General features: G+C 35.3%; 1 protein-coding gene across 1 annotated transcript in view; it reads right to left on the bottom strand.

The window, feature by feature from the left end:
• The window catches only part of esn (espinas), a 77,196-nt gene extending 65,465 nt beyond the window's left edge, over positions 1-11,731 (bottom strand). Inside the window, exon 1 of the mRNA XM_014233089.3 lies at positions 9,021-11,731. Coding sequence (XP_014088564.2) covers positions 9,021-11,095 — 2,075 coding nt within the window. The 5' untranslated portion in view covers positions 11,096-11,731. The remainder of the gene's footprint in view (positions 1-9,020) is intronic.
• Positions 11,732-21,302: the final 9,571 nt, after the last annotated feature.

The raw sequence follows: 21,302 nt of genomic DNA, 5'->3' as shown, positions 1-21,302 counted from the left end.
AGCTTCTACTATCTGTATTCTACAAGTATATTTATAAGACAAAATAATTTTTAAACAGGGTGAGCTAACTTATATGTCGGAATGTAAACATTGAATAACTTAGCAAAACAAATAAGGCGGTGTCCATACATGAACGATTTTTAATTAGTTTAATATAATACGACCAAAAAATATGACACACCCTTTTTATGTTATACAATATACAAAATATTTTAACGGTCTTCCAGTTCGTGATGAAAAAGAATATTAATGAATTAAAATTAAAACTCACTAAAATTCTCTGCTTTGAAATTACTCGGGTTTTACTACGATTTTCAAATACATTCTTTACTGAAACTTTATATGTTCCAACCAATTAATATTTACTGGCAGAAATTGAAATATTTAGCCATATTCATCTATACCTTAAGTAAAAATAGCGTCTATATGAACTATCTTTTACTTCCTTTCACATAATCTTTGACTGTTTCGTAACTATGTATACTAAAATTATTTTCCTTCGCATTTTTCAGATTACGACATATGTATAATATATTTATTTGTTTTTTAGCTTTATTTTTCTTTTATTTGTTACTGCGCTCATTTATTTAATGATTTTCACTTACGCGTGGTAAATTGTTCGAATTACTCTGCAATTTCAGCATTAAGCCATGATTTAATATCATAATTGAGAAATTGTGCGTAAAAGCGATTCAAACCCACGCAGATAACTTGATTATCCCTATAATCATTTTTTGTTTTTGTACTTTACACAAAAAATATTAAATGATATAATAGATTTAAAAAGAATCAAATATTTTCAAGCGATAAGAAAATACTAATTTAACAAAAAGAAGATAAATTGTATAAACTTATTGAGAATTGTTATTATTCTATTCTGATAAATGAAATTCTACGAATGTAGCATTTTTAAGTTTAAAATTTTCCAGAAATAAAACTCTTAGCTATATATGCATTTCACATCTCGTACGGGTCCAAAAAATGTACAGATATATGAAGAATTCTCAATTAAACACAAAATGGGGTAAAATATCAAAGAGGAATAGTTCTTGATCAGCTGAAGTCCTTCCAGTAGGTCACTATCTAAATATATGAGTTGAGGGGGCGATATTTAGATCATCTGATATGATTGCAAAGGCTCCAATAGAAACCAAATTTGACATTTAGCTTTTATCAGTTTATATAACATTGAATATTCCCTTTTAGTTCGTTTATTGCACAAAACTGCAGAAAACTACATGTCGCCTTTCAGGTATACCATTAACATATATAATTGTCGTAACGCATTATAAGACATTAAAAAAAGTACACATAAAATATGTACGATCTATGGAATTTGATCCACATTGTTTTATAAAATTTTATAAATATATTTTAAAGAAATATCTCACTAAGCCATCTATGTTGTAAAATAAGAACATTTAGTAGACTTCGATTCCAAATTAAGTATCAAAACAACCTTCCCAATTTAATTGGTTATAAAATAGAAAAATATGTATTTCTTAGTAAATCGCCAAACCAATTTTTTCAAGAGATTGAGTGAGAAGTTAAAAACATATTTCTCCGTTTTCTCGAATTTAAGATCAAATTTTTGACTTCGAATTTCGAACTCGCACTTGTTTCCAACATAATTATTAATTAAAGTGTGCTAATGACTAAAAAAAATCAAAATACAGTCGGTGCTCACACAAGTAAAGTTTAGTTCTGATTTTGGTGTTTGAGCCTATTTAATTAATTAATATCTTTGAGAATTATCTTAATTATCTTTATTTTTTTACTGAGTACATATCGATTTTTATATATGTAACAGAAAAAATATTTTTATTAATGAAGAAGCTTCCAGGAATTCGAATCACCTTATAACCAAAGTGGTTCTAATTTGTGAGCGTCCACTGTATAGACATAATCTACTTACTTCTGTTATTTAATGATGCATAACATTTTTCAGTGAAACTTATATGACCGATGCGTTAAGAGGTCAAAGTTGGATCTTTGAAAAATCTTAAAGCAGTATATTGAGATAAGTACTAGCCTGATTCATAAAATATTGGTAAAGTGGCAAAGCTTATTACTTTCCGTATAAAATATCGAGAAAAACAATAACGAAAAAATGTAATATATATATATATATTTGTTTATATGGTTTTTATGAAAATTAATTTGAATCGCTGTTTTTTCTATATTCCTTTTCAGTGAAAATTTCGAAATTTCTTTCTTTGTAACTTTTGCGTTTTTTAATTCCAGCAACAGACATGCAGAGTTGCTTGGGGAGCATTTGATTAATGTCAATCGAAGTTAATTGCTAATTGACAATTGTTAATTGAGATTTACTTATGTCTACAGACATTTTATGGTATTGTTATGGCAAAATTATGGCAAATCAGAAAATCAGAAATTTCGAAATTTTTCTGATAGAGTATAGAAACATCAACGCTAGAAAATTGTAACTAAAATTACTATTTTAATATGAACTTTCAAAATGTATTTGTTTGAGAAATGTTTAATGTTTTTGTAGCAAGCGCCTATTTAATAGCACAGCTCGCTTAATCCTCCTATAAGAGCTTGAAACTTCGTGTCATATAAAAAGTAAAAGTAGCGATCCCATATATGTACATATATACCATAAGTATACACATGAAATTTGAATACGACACCCAAAACCAATGCGAAATTCTTGAGAATTGCAAATTGACCGTCAACAACAACAACAGCAATAATAACAGTCACACCACACTTACACTTTATAACTCAAACATTCACCTCATAAATCAGATTTATAACCAGCTACTTAGTTTTCATAGATGGAGGATGGTAGCCGATGAATGCGCGACTTGTACATAAAATTGATGCGAGCTGAAGCTATGTGCGTGAGGAAATTGCCACACTGCACGCAAACAAAAGATTTGCGCGTGAAGACACCGTCCTCCCCTTTGCCCGTCTATTTTTTATGCATAATACGAAGCGATTTAAAGTCGCCACAACCGTTGGAGGCGCCGAGCTGCGGAGGCTGGGCTGGTGGCGCACAAAAGCATGCAAATGAAGCGATAAAAGTGTTGAGCTGCGTATCTCGTGTTGATATGCGAAGATGCACGAGCTAAGCAACTTCGAAAGGTGCGCTTTGCAAGCCCGATATGCTGGCATGGATGGGCAGCTGGGTCCATGTGTGCGTGTATGTGGCTGCTGAGCGGTTAGTCAATGTCGCTGAGGCCTCCCAATATGGCAGCAACACACAGTAGACTCAAGCATATTTATAAAGTGTTGCGTTTGTTGTTGCTCTGCACTGCTTAGATACATACTACACATATACCTTACATTCTTTGGCAGTCAGCTGCCAAGTGAGATATATCGCAGCGCTATCAGCGAACCATTCATCGGCCATCGGATGAACTTAGCGGGAGACGCTGTGTGTGCAGTGAGTCTGTGCGTCTTCGTGTCGGTTTTCATCTCGCTTCCATTTTGCCGTCTCTGTATGAGGATCTTAATTTTTCTGACTTAACTGAATGGGCGTGTTGATGTTGCCACAATGCGGCTGCAAATGCCGCACGCTGCCGGCTTGCAACATGCACATAAATGTGTGGTTATTAAAACGACATATGAAATTTATGAGTGGCAATATTCGCATGTCCTCTTGGCGGCACATCAATACCAAGCACAAACACACAGACGGTTTCTGGCTGTGTAGATAAAGGGGTATGTGGTGGGGACGTATGGTGCGCGCTTAAGTGTATGCCTGGGCACATGTCGATACAGGTCAACGCAACCGCAGGCGAATTTCTGGAATTCAATTGGTTGACACTGCGGTGATGGGGAACGTAAAAAATGTAAATGTAATTATAAATGGAGGAAAATTAATATGTTTGGCAGCAGTTATTATTGGGTGTGCTTTTGTATGTATTGTAATATGCCTGCTGTTTTTTTGAAGGTTTTTGCTGAGGAAATAAATCGAAATAATATTTTTGGAAATCGTGTTTTTCTGTACACGCTTAAAAGTATGTTGAGTTACATACAGATACATAATGGTTGTAGATATTTTGCGAGACTTTTTTTAAGCAATTGCTGGTTAAAACAAATTTTTTTATGTATCGACAGCTTTTAATCTTATATACAATCTAAAGCAATAAACTTATGTGAATGTAACTTATTTAAAAACCTTTCCTTTAAGAAAAATTTTCCCATAGACTTATTCATTATCAATATAGCAATATTTTAAATCAATATAGCAAAATTTGATACCTAAACGCCAGATACCCAATATTAAAAGGTTGAAACTGCTATAATAATAATTTAGTTGAATGGCAACTCTACTTCGGCAAATTAATTTTCTTTAAAAATTTGACTTGACATATCATTTGTTTTTTTTTTTTTAATTATGTGGCAACTTTATTTAGAATTTTTTTAAAATAAATAATAAAAAGTTATACGTCTACATATTAATAAAAAATAACAAACCGCCATAAATATGTGTAATATTAAAGCATTTATAAGAACTATTCCTAACCCATGCAATCGGTGTATAAAAAGTTAACAGAACTACTTAAAAAAATTATTCATTTACGTGAGATTAGCTAATAAAAACAAAATCAGTCTACTTTTATTTTCATAATTAATATGCAATTTATGTAAATTGTCTACATTTCTTCATGATTATTTTTGAAGTAAAAAGTATTTTAGAATCCCGATTCTGTGTTTTTCCCAAATTTTGTTGAGCTTTGTTATTTAGACGATTTATTGTGTGCATATTTAATGTCTGTGTATAACATTATTGATGACAAATATTTCAAAAGAAAATTTAATGAAAATAGAGTTAATAAATAAAAATGGCAACTCGTTAGTTAACTGAATTAAAAATTTGTTTGATTGCTTATAATAATTTCGTCTATTTGATATGAACATTGTAAAAAAAATAATATGCTCATAATTTTTATTTTTCAGAAACTTGGCAGCACTGTTATCATATTACTAACTACTTGATTATATAATATACACTCAATATCAACTTAATAAAAAATTTTGTTGTTAATTAAAAATGTTTCATATTCCTTCCACTCGATGCCAATTTAGTAAAATTTAATAAATTTTTTCAATAAGCTTAAATTAAAGTTTTCAGAGGGGTGGCAAACCTTTGCAAAATTATCGCCGATAAAAAACATATTTTTACAGTTTTAGATTGACGTATAAATGGTAATAATTTATTTTATAAATTTTACTGCGACAAAAATTATAAATAGGTGGCAACCTGCCCAACAATATTCATTTAATATAATTTAAACTTTCTTAAAACTCTTCAGTTGGGTATCTGTACTGCAGCCTTTTTTATTATAATTTTTTTTACTTCAAAATTTCAAACAGGTGGCAGTTTTTTTCGTAAAGGTTTCTTAAAAAGTATTCAAAAACTATTTATTAGTATAATCTAGTCATTTTTTTATAACGACGGATATTAAATTGTTTTATGTTCGTATATATCAGAAGGGTGGCAACTTAAATTAAAGACTTTTCGGTTAAATGATTTACACATCGGATAAATATTACAAAACTTAAACTCATAAATGTTTCATCTTAGAATGTATATATGCACATACATCTACCTATATAAATGTAAATATGCTGTATATTTTTGCAAGCTTTTCGCACGTGCTTCTCCAAAGCAAAACGATAAATTCGAAAAGTACGCAGCACAGTCATTAAATGTTCATAAAAAATGGCTTATTGTCAGCAGCTGTTATTTGTGCTTTTATGTCTTTATTACATGCAATGATCATATGCATCATGTCATAACCAAAAAAAAAACGTAAAAACAACAACTATGAAAGTGTGTCAGACAGTTGGCTGTTGGAGCATGCAGTGCCGCTTACAACTCTTTTGACAACTAAATAATGCGAATGCAATTTCGAAAATTACCAAAAATTACTTTGCATAAATTTATGTATGTATGTATAGATGTGTATATATGTATGTATTTATTTACTTAAATGACACCGCTATTAATAATGAGCAATTTGCAACGCCTTTTCAATGTTGCCTTACCGGCTTTTTTGGCCGTTAATCGCTGGATTGGCTCGCTATTCCGCTGCTGGGCGCTTCAAATGTCCATAACCCAAAGAAGATTTTGGTAAAACAACTAACTGAATGCTGATTGCTTCTGACACATTGCCGTACGTTTGGCGACGCTTTGAATTGAGCCATATGGCACGTGAAAAATGCTTAGCAAAACAATGCGAAGATAAAAAAATATTTAAACGCAGAAAATGCATTAAGTGTGATTAAGTAGAAGAAGAAGTTTTGTTTATCGCTAATGGCTTTTGAATAAATTAATTAGTGGAAGCGCGAAATATTGTAAACGCAGCTCATTAATTTTCTGCGGTATGTAATGTACATATGTGCTAGGCTTTTCACAAACCTAAATGTCTGAGAGAATAGTTTTATACCCTGAACAGGGAATATTAAGTTTGTCACGAAGGTTGTAACACCCAGAAGTAAGCGTTGGAGACTCCTTAAAATATATACCTATATATAAATGATCAAGACGATAAGCTGAGTCGATTTAGCCATATCCGTCTGTCAGTCTGTCTGTATATACGCGAACTAGTCCCAGTATTTTGCACACGTACTTTTGCCGCCAAGAAGCTACTCATTTGCCACTATAGCATATAGCTGTCATATAAACTGAACGATCGAAATCAAGTGCTTGTTTGGAAAGCCTTTTATTTGACGAGATTTCTTCACGATATTTGAAATGGATTATTGTCTAAGCCAAGTATGCAATAGCCGAAGAAATTGTTCAGATTGGTCCACTATAACATAAAGCTGTCACGGGTTTTTATTGTATTCAGCTGTCATACAAATTGACCGCTCAAGATTATTGTAAGGAACCTTTTGTATTTGTAAAGGGTATTATAGCTTCGATGCAACCGAAGATAACGTTTTTTTTATTAATTTTGCATAGTTTCTTAATGAGCTCGATATTTATATGTTAATTAGCTGATGATTTCAAAAGCTACCATGTATGGTAGACACATATATGTACATATACGAGTATATGTATGTATGTATTGTAAATGAATATGTAGATATACTGCCGTGACTTAAATGGAGCTTGAAGCTGCCAGCTGCAATTAGTTCAAAATTTGAATATTATTTTTAGTATTTTTAAGAAATACGTAGACAAATTGAAAGAAAGAAATACTTGAAATTCATGGTGCCTCAAAAATAGAAGAAAGACAGTTCAGAAGTTTACTATGAAATCGTTTCTTAGAGCAAATCCCTATAAGAGAAAATTAAGTTGAGTGACAGCTCGGCGTAGTCGTATATAAGACAGTTGGTGCAAAAAACTAATAAAAACAAATCGGGCAACGAAAGATGTTCGAACAGAAGACGACATTTTTTTCCGAAACTCTCCACATATTTCAATGCTTAACAACTACAAATCAATGCCAAACATCTTTTAGCATTTCTAGTATACATTTACGAACTCTTTTTGAGCAGTTCTCAGAGTGAAGTTAGTTTTTTGACAGTAAAATGAATTGGAAAAGTTGTACCACCATTACCTGCTAATATGGTATCTCTGCTACAGCCATTGGATTTTATTCGAATATATTTTTGAATTCGGAATTACTCAAAAATTCTCAGCAATTTTTATGTTAATTTTGAACTCACAAGTGTTATTTTCTACAATACGACTTTCAGCTTTTTGTGAGTTGAGTTTCAATAAATAATCGATAGTTCAGTGTAGTAATATGCTTTACAAGTTTAGTAATGAGCTTTTCGAGTTTAGTTAGATTATTTTCTAGTTTATTTCAAGAATAGATATTTTACATAAGTTTTGAAGAATGCATATATGACTTACGTCTGAAAGCTCTAAAGAAAACTTAACAAATGACTAAGAGTTAGTATTACACAATGATCAGACTGAAATTTATACTAGTTTAGTGGAAATTTATACAATCACTCTAAAAAAACCGATAGTCATTCTTTTGAAATCGAAGAAGAATAAACTACGAGCTTCCATTAAGCTGCCGCTGTAAAATATGTAGACGAAAATAGTCGTTTGTTTACGTTTACTGGGTAACAGTGCCGTAGTCTCGACGGGGGTGAAAGGGATTTGCTATAAATTCAATATTTTCAAACAAATTCGAAAAAAAGCTGAAGAAACTTGGCTTTTGCACGATGGAATATATGCAAGTATATTGGCACTTCGATTCAGTCGGTTGATATCCACTTTAGTCCTTTTTCATTTCCATTCTATTGGAAAAAGAAACAAATCTTATACATTTAGCCCCTATAGCGATATTATATAATATTATCTATAGAAAAGCTTTGATCGATTTTCCATTTATCTAATCTCAAGCTTTGTATCCTGCTCTGTTTTTTTATAAAAAAATTTACATCTAAAAGCAAAAAAAAAGTTATTAAAAGTAATTGAATACAAGAGAGTAAGCTTATTCCTCACTAAACAGGTATAACCACTCTCTTGATAACTACCAAGTTTTTTTACCAATTTTTAACAAGTTTTAGTATTGTGAATGACAATTTGTTTGCAAAATACAAGTTACTGTTAAAATGACACACACAATTTTAATCTTAAAATGACAGGTGGATATTGCAAGCATTTATTTTTTACTTTTTTATAGAAAACGTTTTTTTTTTCTTAAACTACTTAAAAACCCACATCACCAAAAACCAACTAAGGCACTGTCGAACATGTGTTCATTTGTAAAGAATACAGCACGGATTGCTTTGTTCTATTTTTATAAAGTTGGGCGCGCCCAATCAAGCCATTAAAGCTGACAATAAAAGCCTGTTTACAGACTAATCGACAGTTTAGCAGCTGAGCGCGGCGGAACTATTGAAATGCTAATGACTATGATATAATTTTAGATTATTTGTTGAAAATGAAAGCTACAGACGTAAGGGGTCATTGTGTGAGAAAAAACATAAATGTTAAAGAATTCTTAGCAGCTTTCTTTTCTTATTTAAAAATACCTATAAATTTCAGAGATTTTTATTGACTAAAGGCTACTTACAGCTGTTGCTGCAGACATGAGCTCGTAGCCGTTACTGCTGTCAGTGCTGTTGCTGCACTTTCTGCTGTGCTACTTGCTACTGTTTTTGCTGACTCTTCAAACGTCGTCGACACACCACTCGTCATATTCACTTCATCGCTTGTTGGCAAGCGCGCAAGTTGCTCTTCAATATCGCTTAGTTGCGCGTCATCCGGTATGGGCGCTATGCAGCTATTGTTGTTGTTGGCGCACGAAAGCATCCACACGGCATTGCGATTGCGGCAAACTTTCAAATTGCGTAGATCAGCAACATTTAGCGATTGTGGTAACAGTGCAGTTGCTGTAGTTGTTGTTGTTGATGTTGCGCTTGTCGTCATAGTTGTTGACATTGTTTTGGCATTGGTGACGACGGTGACTTTCTTTGCTGCCAACGCCAACGATGCTTTTCTCCCACTTGTGCACACAGCAGTTTTGGTCTGCAACATTTTTGTTGTTGCCTCGACGCGTCTTGACAGGCGTCGCTCGGCCGCCTCTTCATCACGCCGCAAATTGGCCGTAAGCTGTGCCACCTCTGCCTCAATTAATGCATCCTCGACGTCCTCCATATGCACGCCAATATCAGCAACATGCAGTTGGGCTACATTGTTGCTACCGCTGGCGACATTATGTAGTTGCAGTAGCGATGGCGAGCTACAACTCGCTTCTGATTGCGTCTCAGCGTCGCCGCATGAGATGCCAGATGACAGAAATGTGTCATCCATATGTTGGTGATGCGGCTTGTGACTTAGTTTACCAGCGGAATATGATTGACTTGGTAGCGCCTGTATGCCCGTTGTTACTGTTGTTGTTATGGCATTAACCGCATTTGGTATTGACTCAAAGCAGCTTAGGCGACTTGTGGAACGACTCAAATCGTAGCTAATGAGACTGGATTGTTGTGAGTGAGTTTGTGAGGCGGCAGAGGGTGATGGCAATGCGTCGATTGCGGCCAAGCGGTTTTTCGCGTATTGAACATCGGCAGTTTGGGTGACCGCGCATGATTGCGCGCTTGTAGCAGATAATGTGTGCGACCGCGCGCCAACATCGCACAGTGATATTTCATGCGGCAGCAGTGACAATTTTAGTGGTTTAGCGAAATGTTGGTATGTGCGCGCTGGTTGCTTGAGTGATTGTGCAATTTCACACTGTTGTAGCTGCCGGCGCGTCGTTTCTTGCATTTGTACAGCAGTTAACTGCTCATGCTTTTGTTGTTGCTCAGCGCCAAGCGCTTGCTTGCTATGTTTATGGCAACGTGCAGTGATTGCCTGCTGTGTTGGCGCATTATTTGCGCTAGGCGTTTCGCTATATTTAACGTTGTCATCAGCAAGCGGCTTCTCGCGGCCATTGTTTTGAGCGTGCGCTCTACATTTATTTCTCCGTTCTTTGCTGTGACTACTTGCCTCGCGCTTGCCATTTATCATCGTTACATTATTCTCACTAAATGGCGTGCGCCTACAATGTTGCCGTCTTTGCGCACAATTTGGCGCCTTTAATTTTCGCGGCGTCAACTTCGTGACCCTTGAGAGGCTCGATTTGTGGCAGCTACTATCGACACGGTGCAAAAGAGCGCTGTTCGAAATGTTTTTCTTCTCCGCCATTTGCTTGGCAGTCACTGGCAACTCTGTGCTATCCGCTGCTTCATCGCTCGCTACTGTTTTGGCAGCTATACGTCTACGACTGCGCCTTACGCTCGGCATATTGCGTGGAAATAATTTTGCAGCGTCATTCAATGAGCTCTGCGATGCGCTGCCGCTTTCTACTGCTGACATTGTCGTGGCGCGCAATGAATCAGCAGCCTCCATATTACACGCTGTAGCGGTATTCTCACTAGTTTTCATTGTTGTTATATTATCTTTTTTAATGTCCTTTTTTTTTGGTGGCTCTGTGTTGTACGTGATTTCACGGTAAAGTTTCGACGGATCATGACCGTACACAAAACACAGTTTCCACCAATTTTTTGTGGCAAGCAAATGGGCGCGGCGTGCCAACGCTTTGGGTAATGGCAAATTTGCTTGCGCGGCCGTTTTCAACTTGAACGCCTGTAGCGCATGCGACATTTTTTGGTAGTTGACAAAACTCTAACACGATTTTATGGTTGGAATATATTTAATGGTACACGATATATATGTTATGCACTTTAAGCAACAACAAATAAGCGGCGATCAATGCTAATACACACCGTCCACGTTTTGGGTGCACTTTACGCGGAAACTGTGCTACGGTTCCGCAGCAGAAAGCTGAGAAAACATATACAGCAAGTTGGGCGCTTTATATGTGCCACGCCTATATTTAGTAAAAAATTTTATAAAACCAGCACAAATATTGTAATCTCACATTCCCCTAATTGCACGCGCGCAGTTAATCGCACTAAACTGCAAATCGAACACGGCAATGCGCCCCGAATAGTCTGTTATTCTTACGTCCGCCTGCATACAAGCAATTATTGTCAATGGCAATTATTGTGATACACGGCAAGCGGCGCGAGCGCGCGTTCTAATTACGTGATCCGCATTTGCACGCAACAAATCCGCTTAGAAATCGCGTTGCTATATTAAGTATTTGCACTATAAATGATCGATCAACAAACTATGTTAAAATAGAGAGAAGTATGTTCTACGCGCATGTGCACATAAATGAAACAAAGCACTAACAAAATAATCAAAAAACCGGTCGCTTAAATCACTCGTCTTGACGCGTCGAAGTTTCGTTGTAAACTAAATGTGAACTAGAGATTTTGGGATATGGCTGGCGCATCAACAGCACCAACATTAAAACCACCACCAAAGCGGCGAAACGACATGAAAACACGAAACGATCGCGCAGCATAATTTGTTAGTGGTGAAATGCAAAAGAAAGTTAGTGGTACAACAGAGAAGTAGCAGCAACAGTAGCAATCAGCATGCCTGTGAGCGCATGCGCACCCAGGTGTAGATCAAGCAACTTGATCGGCATTACAACAACACGTTACAACATTACAGAAAGAAAATAAGTTTGTAAACAACACGCGCTCGTGCGCGCACGATCACTCCACTACTACAACACACCACACTTGTTGCATCAAATGTGTTACAAATACATATTCACCACAGCTTACCTTCGCGCTCAACAGGTGCGCTTACCATGAATGTTGAGAAAGAAGAGCACCAATAAGATAAATTACACAAATTTGTTGTAGTCAAACTTTTAACTGTCCTCGAGCTAGTTAATTTTAATGTTAAGAGTTGAGTTCATATACTCGCGCTCTCTCACACACTCTCTTTTAACTGTTTTACCATCAACACAAACAAACAACATGCGCCGCCGCTACAGCCCCACTCACTTTTGGCCTTTGGCTCTCTCTTGGCGTGTTCTTCATTGAACGCGCCTATTTAAAGTAATCGCTGTCGCTTTTTTCAGCAACTGCTCGAGGTCATTTGACACAATTAACGTAGCTAAAGGATCGTTCGTGTTGTTTAGCGCAATGATTAATGTTGATGCTTGTAGACGATCGAAGACTGATCATGTTTGCCAGTGGAAAGTGGAGCAATCGCAATAAGTGCAGCTAAATAAATATGTGTAATTATTTTTAAATTTGGAATTTGTTGGTGTTCTTAATGTACACAGTAACGCAGTAGTAACCGTAACAGTAAGTAGTCCGTACTACCACACGAGTCATTCATATATTTCGCTCTCTCAAAACGTCTAAGAACTTTCTATTTCTTCATTACTTAAATATGACAAATATTCGTCTTTTTGTAGTTTTGAACTCAAGGGATGACTCCAACTCAGTCTGTTATCAATATTTTCGCGAAAAAAATAAAACAATACATCTTGCTCTTAAGAACAGGTTAGAAAACTTCAGTTACAAGCATACCTCTGAACAGAACCTTATAGCTTGGACATTTTACTGAGTATTTGAGTTCCCGTTTCTACCCAATACCACGGGTTTTCGAAAACCAATAGAATTAAACTTTTATTCCCTTCCAGAGAAGAGTGGGTGAGGTGGACAAGGACGCGGGGATAGGCACCTGTGCGGATGGTTCCAAACTAGATAACCTAGTGGGAGGAGGTGTTTTTTTTTAGCAAAACTAAATACCAAAATCGCCTTCCATCACTAAAGTCTCTTAGGATTACGTCAAAGTTAGTGAAAGAATGCCTTGATCTCTTAGTGTATCTAACAATCTTTTTCACGATAAGCCCACAATCGGAACACCGTAATGGATCAAGAGGTAATAAGTCACCGCCATTCCGCCTAAAAATATTGATAGTGAATTATAATTTCAAAGGGTGGGTGGATGTTTCTCGAATATAATTCTGAAATGGAAAAGTTTCTGATTTTAAAGTCAGATTCTTAATTTTTTCTTCTATTATGGACATATTTTTTTATGATAGTATAAGTATCGCAAAAGAACAAATAAAGACTTAACTCAAAACTAAACTTTTGAGATCTCCAGATCTTCTGGGGACTGCATTTATATATGGAGCTAAGATATAGATTGGGTGCAGATGAGGTTTTAGTTTTTTAAACTTCATTCTTTTCGTTTCGATTTTAATATAAGCAATACTCGTATAATATCATCAAGAGAAAACTCACCTTATAGATACTCAAAATCCCACTTGATGTAGTCACCAGTGTCGGCATTAGTTTCAAAATCTCCCTCCCACTTTAGTAATCACCGCTGCAAAGAGAATAATATATAAGTAAGGAGAAATGTAGTATATTAAAGTAAATATTTAGACACACGCTGAAGCGTTAGTAATTAATTTAACTAATTAGTAGCGAGAGTGAATCAAAGTGAAATTCTTTAGCGACCGACGAGCAAACAAACAAAGTGCGAGTCCTTTCCTACAGCATATTTACATACATACAGTTAACAAACTGGAACTGTGCGCTTAAACTAACTGTGCTTCTGCAAAATTAAACAACAAACAAATAAATGAGAAGTGGAAATATTTTAATTACTGAGAAGTTAGTTAGCGGTGATGTGGAGTTGGGAGAAAGGTTTCACTAAGAAAAGGCGGGTAAGAAGAAGGATAGGAAAATATAATACGTAAATTGAAAGCAGACTACAGTTCTGAAGTTCAAAACCGTTGGCAACAAAGCTCACATAATTGAATACTTAGCAGCTAATAATTTTTTGAGCAAATGACTTTGAAGAAGCCAATAAATAAAGCACATACGTGATGTTAAGGTACACATTATAGAAAAAGAGTTGGTGTGTAGACTTTAAGTTCATGAGCTTAAAACACGCCAATGCCACGTTGCTCATAACGATGCAACAGCTACCATATTTTCACGTTCATAAATACTTTAGAGTGCGTTACATATGAAACTTTAAAAACAAGAAAAAACGTTAACTTCGTTTGCACCGAAGCTATACCTTCACACATACAAAAGCTCCTTACATGAACTTGATTCCGAACGTTCAATTTGAATGGCAGCTATATAATATAGTGATCTGATCTGACCAATTTCTGCGGGGAATAATTTGTTGCCTTAAGCAAGAACTCGTGTCCAGTTCCGTGAAGATACCTCGTCAAATAAAAAAATGTTCCATGCAAGCACTTTACTCCGATCGTTCAGTTAATATGGCAGCTATATGTCATAGTCATCCGATCTATACAATTTCTTCGGAGATTAGATTAATGCCTTAAATAATGATACGTGCCAAATTTCGTGAAGATACCTCGTCAAATGAAAGAGTTTTCCATACAAACACTAGATTCCGGGACTAGTTGGTTTATATACAGACAGACGGACAGACGGACATGGCTTAATCAACTCAGCTCATCATGCTGATCATTCATATATATATTTTATAGAGTCTCCGACGATTCCTTCTGGGTGTTACAAACTTCGTGGCAAACTTAATATACCCTGTTCAGGGTATAATAGCATAAAGCAATGGCATGTTGGATAATAACAGTCAAATTTGAGATATTAAAGACTTCAGTTGCTTTTTTTTTTTTAACAAGAGCAGCTCCTAGATATCAGATGTATTTACTATTTTTTCACCTTTAAAACAGTCAGTGCACAGAAAAACGACTTTAGATTTACTATCTCACAGCATCCAGTCATAAACCACTCAACATGTGTGAGTTGTATTACTAATAACTAATCTAAATATAATTTTCAGAGACACAAATAAAAGTTGGTTCGTAACTTAAAGAAAATTGTTCGTAAAAAAGAAAATTTTCGGAAATATTGTTTTTATTGATGAAGTTGTTCATTACAGTTTAGGATTGGAAAATGTTTTCCCTGAATTGCCAGATTAATGCGTGCTTAGTACAAAAAACGTTTCGAAGCATCCTAAAGATTCCAAATGAAATATTAAAAAACTGAAAGGTATTTAAATACGAATTGAATATATGTGAAGAGCTAGTCTGACTGTTATGGAGAAACCGGAAACGTAGATGACAACGCAGGAAGAGGGAGGAATCACGAGACTTCTAAAAACGAGCATTATCTATTGGTCTCCTTTTTAGAATAAACCATTGCTCATTCTAAGGGAAGCTAAAGAAAAGTTTGTTTAAAAAGCAATTAGATATATCTCTAAATACAATACGGGACAGACTTCAGAGCTCTGGCAGCGAACGCAGCAGTACTGTAATCAAACCCCAATTTCAAAAACATTAAAAACCGGTTACATTGGGCGAGGGAAAACATCAACAGTGCTTGGAGCAATGAAATATTTTCAGATGAGTCAACTTTTGTATTGTTCAACCCCTGGGACGTGTTTGGCTAAGAAATGGACAAACATCCACTGAAAGGAATGTTAAGCACCCCCAAAAGCTGCATGTCTATGGATGCTTCCCTGCTCATGGACTTGGCGTTGATACCATTGTATAAAGAGGGTTTACTGAAAACTATGGAAGACTTAGCCATCATAATTATATTGGCTTATCAAAAGCTATCTTAGCTTGTAGGTATGTTGAACAACAGGCATTGCCAGTTGATTGTTTTTTTTCGTTCACAATAGTTGGGGTTTTGTAAAAAAAAGGCGTTGGCAATACCGACAATAAATCTTCTCTTCATGTCAGACATTTTAAAGTACATTGAATATCAGCTGACTGTTCTTGCCCGCATTGCCCACACAATTCTAAAGTATGAAATAAGCTAAGTGCGTTTTATTCGTCAACGATTTAACTATTAGCTTATAACGGTCAAATAAAACATGCATATTGTTACTATGGATTGACCATTACAGTCACCAGACATCAATTTAATAGAGAATGTTTGGGCTTTATGAAACCCAAAATATCAGGAAAACATTTAACATCAACAAAAATTTTCATTCGGCTACTCCAACATACTTGGAGGTCAATTCGTAAGAGTAAATGCACTGTAGTTCAGAGTTAGTTCCAAAAGGATCCTGATAACTTCGCGAATTCACCTCCTGAAATTCCATCCTTTATCACGACTTACGTATATTATGTACTAGGGAAAATTTTCTCAGGAGATCCATTAGCTGTTCGGAGTCAGCTTAAAAGTTGTAGAACTGAGTTCGACAATAATTTTAATTTATACGGACTACGGGATATAATAAGAACGTTGCTAAAAAAATACACTTGTATTGTAAAAATACAATTGTATGGTTATTTATTCTCCAATTTGATTCCTAAATAAAGTGAAGAACCCTAGAGTGTTATTAATTTTTATCCGATTCCTGGTTTAATATATACTATTTATAGCAGTTTGAAGTGTAAATAAATAAATATTTGAATTCTAATGCATGAAGAAGTAAAACCTTGTTCCATGAAGGTTGAAATCAATGCTGAGCTTCAAATTCGCAACATCACCTCTCCAGTTGGGTTTGCCATCCACAAACGTGTTAAACAATTGCGGCCAAAGCGCTTTCCTTTAACTAATACAAGAATAACAAACTCAGGTAAAGTGAAGAGAACCACCACAAAAAGATAGAACTTCAGCAACACTAACGACCACATGGCAACACAACTATTTTACGTTCCAAATATCTATATATACAAATATGTGTCCTTCTACATAGATATATTCACACACCGCCCAACAACCGTGACCTGGCACCTTCGCTTCCTGTATCAGTCGTGCTCGTAACAATTGTGCAACTCGTAAAAGTAGAGATTTTAACGTTTCAAACATGTGTCAAACACGCTGTTCTTGCTTGTTGATTATCACCGCCACAACAGTTCATCGCTGGATTGCCGTTACAGCCAACAACTGAGTGCGTTGGCAGTGCTGTAGCATACAATATGGCGCACAAGATGGCGTCACGAGGCGTTAAATATAAAACGTTGGAGGTATTAAAACAATTTACACTTCTTAAAAATGAAAAGCGCCAACGCAACGAGAAATTGTGTGACTTTCTTTCCTTTTCGTTTCATTTTTTTTATATTTTTTATTTAGAATTTGCATGGAAAATGAAATTACACTTGTAGCAGATAAATTGCGTGGCCCACCAGTGTATGCTCAGCATTTGCAGACTGTTTGCGGAATAACCGTTATGCATGGAATTGCACTGCATACACACACATTGTTATATTTTTCGTAAGCAGCTAGTCAGTCAGCGAGGCATTCCAAATAGTTACGACGTGCTTCCGTCGACTTCCGTTTATTACTCAGATGAGACAATAAGCATTGCTACGTGAAGCGGATGCACGCAGTGTTGCCAGAGTAGCGCAATTGAGTGTGTTGAGTTGCTGGTGATATTGCTGTTTATTCTATATTGTTGGTGTTGGGGTTTGTAGCAAGCAGTTTTACAATCAACCTTACCTATGTAAATGTTTTTTTCGCTGTTTATTAAAATATTTTTGTTCTTAGATTTTGCTGGTATGCAGTTTATACAGGTTGTATGGCTTGATGTAACTTTGAACAAGAAGAAACGTTAACTTCGGTTGCATCGCAGCTATTATACTTTATACAGGTGCATTTTTATAATATAATATAAAAGGGCATAAAAAGATATTTTTCTGTATTTTAGTCGGTCGGCTTGCATGGCGTGCGATGTTCAGGGAATGTTGGGATGACTTTAGTCAAGCCAAATGCCAAATTTCGTAAAAAATCTTGTCAAATAAAAAGTTTTTCCTATATAGACTTGAGTTGGATCGGTCAGTTTGTATAGCAGTTATGAGCCATAGTTGTCCGATATAAATGGTTCGGATAAATTTGCTGTTTCGTATGCGAAATTTCGCGTATGTACAGACGAGCGGAAGCACATCGCTAAATCGGCTTAACTCATAACACTGATTATTTACATATATATACTTTCTAGGGTCTCCGAAGTTAGTTTTTTTCTGGGTGTTTCAAACTTCATGGAATACCAAATATGCACTGATCAGCGTATATTTATGAAGCGGTCCTTGTTATGATTAGATTTTTGTGAATAAATAGCATTATTTGTAAGGCTAAAACTCCACCAGTTAGGACCAAATCAAGATAATAATCAATAATCAGCTTCAAAGCAAATCTCACCCGATCACTCCCCTAATCAACACTAAGCACTTTGGGAAAACACATTTCGTAAGATTAGTGAAAACTACAAAGCGTATGTTCACAGAGATACTAACTTCTTTAGAGCCAGATCTCTAATGTTGATTCGTTTTTTTTCCCAAAAGTGTTCGATTCGCTTCTTCACTTCCTCACTCGCTTCTTTTGAGATATAGTATTTCATAGAGGAAGAGCTGTGAAACCAGCTGTCAAATCAGTTAAAACAAAAGAAACAAGCATACATTGACCAATTCTTATGCAAGAAATGACATCGGAGTAACATTAAAAAGTCGTTGAAATTAATTTCAGAAACTATCGTAATATATGACAAACTTAAACACACGCTTCTACGGACAAATCGTCTTCGATGTTGAGCAACATTTGATTATACAAAGACATATAAATAAGCAAATTTACCCTATTTGGAGGGTGAACTTCTCTGGAAAGCACTCTTACCACCCTCATATACATAAAACATAACTATATGGCGTTGCTTGCATACCAAATTCTTTATCTGAATATATTTCTTTTTTATCTGAAGTTTGAAACAATAAATGTCAGTATCAATTGTCTAAGTGCTGAATGGTTTCATAAGAATGATGCAACAACCAAAACTGCTGTTGAAACTATACTTTTTTTGGAACCAACTGTTGATAACACAATCCTATGAAGAAATGGGTCTGTGAATTATCACTAAGTTCATGTAATTTCTCACTGTGGGACTAATTTTTCTAAGGCCAAGTTAAGTCTACCATATAGTCGATAGTGATATATTAGAAACGACTAAATGGTTGTTAACCAACCTTTGATGTGTTAGTGAAAAGATAAAAGTGGTTATGCTTTAAAAAGTTGTGCTAAATGAACACTGACTGACTGAATGGTCTTTAAAAGAAGCAGTCAAGGTATCTTTATAACCGAAATTCCGTCCAAGCTCCGTATATTCTTCTTGAAATACCCACTAAATCTCTAAACGAAAATATAAGAAGAAAATATAATATCATTCTGTCACTTCAAACTGCTAATTTTGAAAACATTATGATTTGACATGATTTTCAATTAACCGTTGGAAATAAAATATTAAGTAACATAGTTGAGACCATTTATAAAATCTGAAAAAATTCGCAATATGAAATATTCTACCCGCCAATATTCTATATTTCATTTTATTTTTATGACTTGGAATAACTGTAATTTTGCGATGAAACCCATCCTGAATTGTCAGATTTTTTAATTAAAAATTCGCCACCAACACACCGACATACAAACAATGTAACGGACATTTTTGCTACTAATGAAAAAACTGTCAAACAAAAAGCTCACTTAGAAGGACTCTCACCAATTTTAAGTGCATTTAATGAGCGCCGAAGGTAACTTATATTGCCAAGTCTTGCACAGCTTCTTCTGCTGCCTTCATTCATCAAGAACACGCTGTGAGCTTCCACTTTTGCATTTCTTTTGTTTCTCAGCCGCCGCTGCATTCTTCAATGTTTTCATACAGAAAGTTCTTGCTGTGCAAATTTATTTTCTTTTCTTATAACTTTTTACATTTCTGTCTTTTAAGTTTTATACCATTCCTTTTCTTTTCTTCAGAATTTTTTTTCTCTAGCTTTTTTTTTACTTCTGAAGCTGCCATTTGTTTTGTTATTTATGGTATTCTCTATTGCCACGTGACTGCTGCTGCTACGTCGCTGTCATTGTCAGTGTCATTGTTGTTTTTATTGCATTCGCTGATTTTTTTCTAAGGCTTTGCAGGTAACAGTTGCCATTTACAATGATTGCGCCGCGTATATGCAACCCTTAATCAGCGGCATCCCCCTAAAGCTTGTACACACCATTAGTCCACCCTCACCGAGGAGTGCTAGGCTTTCAACTCGGCATCATCACCGCTGGCAACAGTCAGAGTTGACATTTCAAACAGCAGAAATAAACGTCGTTAACAGTTGTCAATGCTTCAATGCTTTGGTTGTTGGGGAGGTGGAAATGTAGAGTGTAGTTGTTGTTGGAGACGTTGATGTTTATTGTTTGCAAAAGTTTATTGTGATTTTTAGTGTGTTCGTGTTGTTGTATCAACAATTTTAATCAGCTAGGCGTTTTTTTCGCGATGGCAAAAATTACAATGCAGATGTGTGCATATTAGGGTGATCCTTAAAAAATCACTCGAATAGTTATGTCAGAGTATATAAACACATTTTTTTTCTAATATATCGATATTAGATCGGTCCCAAATAAAATATATGAAGTTAAAAAAATCGTATCTGAAAATCCCTGCATGCTCAGTCACCCCAACACCTTTGCTTATTGAAAAGCTTTGAGAAAAACGAAAGTTTTCTATAAGTCTTCCAATCACCCAAAACTGATGATCCAATGCCGGTTAGAATTTGGAAAAATTGTCAGGAAATGGAATGAATGAGTAAAATCGTGCAACAACCGCGAGTAAGTTCGTACTTTGCTTGAATTTGAGACATTCTTCATTATATAGACATATTATATATATTATTCTTCATGAGCTCGGTGCCGGTTAAAAGTATTTCGGTCTAGTAATATTTGTTTAATATTGGTCCTGCGAGATTATCAAATTCATAGACCACTTAATAACTAAACGTGAGACATGGGCTCTCAAGTTCGCTTAATAGAGATAACAGTTTGAATTCATATTAATATTCCACACTATCTTTTGACAAATTCTCAACATAAGTGCTATTTCATAAAACTAACGAAGGGACAAAAATACTTAATTTTGTAGGCCCAGATATGAACTAATCCCTTTTTTTTGGTTTCATTAAGACTTCAATACTTTTTTGGCGTGTTCTTAGACTTTT

The sequence above is a fragment of the Bactrocera oleae genome, chromosome 4 (assembly GCF_042242935.1).
Source record: "Bactrocera oleae isolate idBacOlea1 chromosome 4, idBacOlea1, whole genome shotgun sequence".
NCBI classification, from domain to species: Eukaryota; Metazoa; Arthropoda; class Insecta; order Diptera; family Tephritidae; genus Bactrocera; species Bactrocera oleae.
The sequence above is the reverse complement of the archived record's forward strand: the minus strand, read 5'-3'. Positions and strand labels throughout refer to the sequence as shown.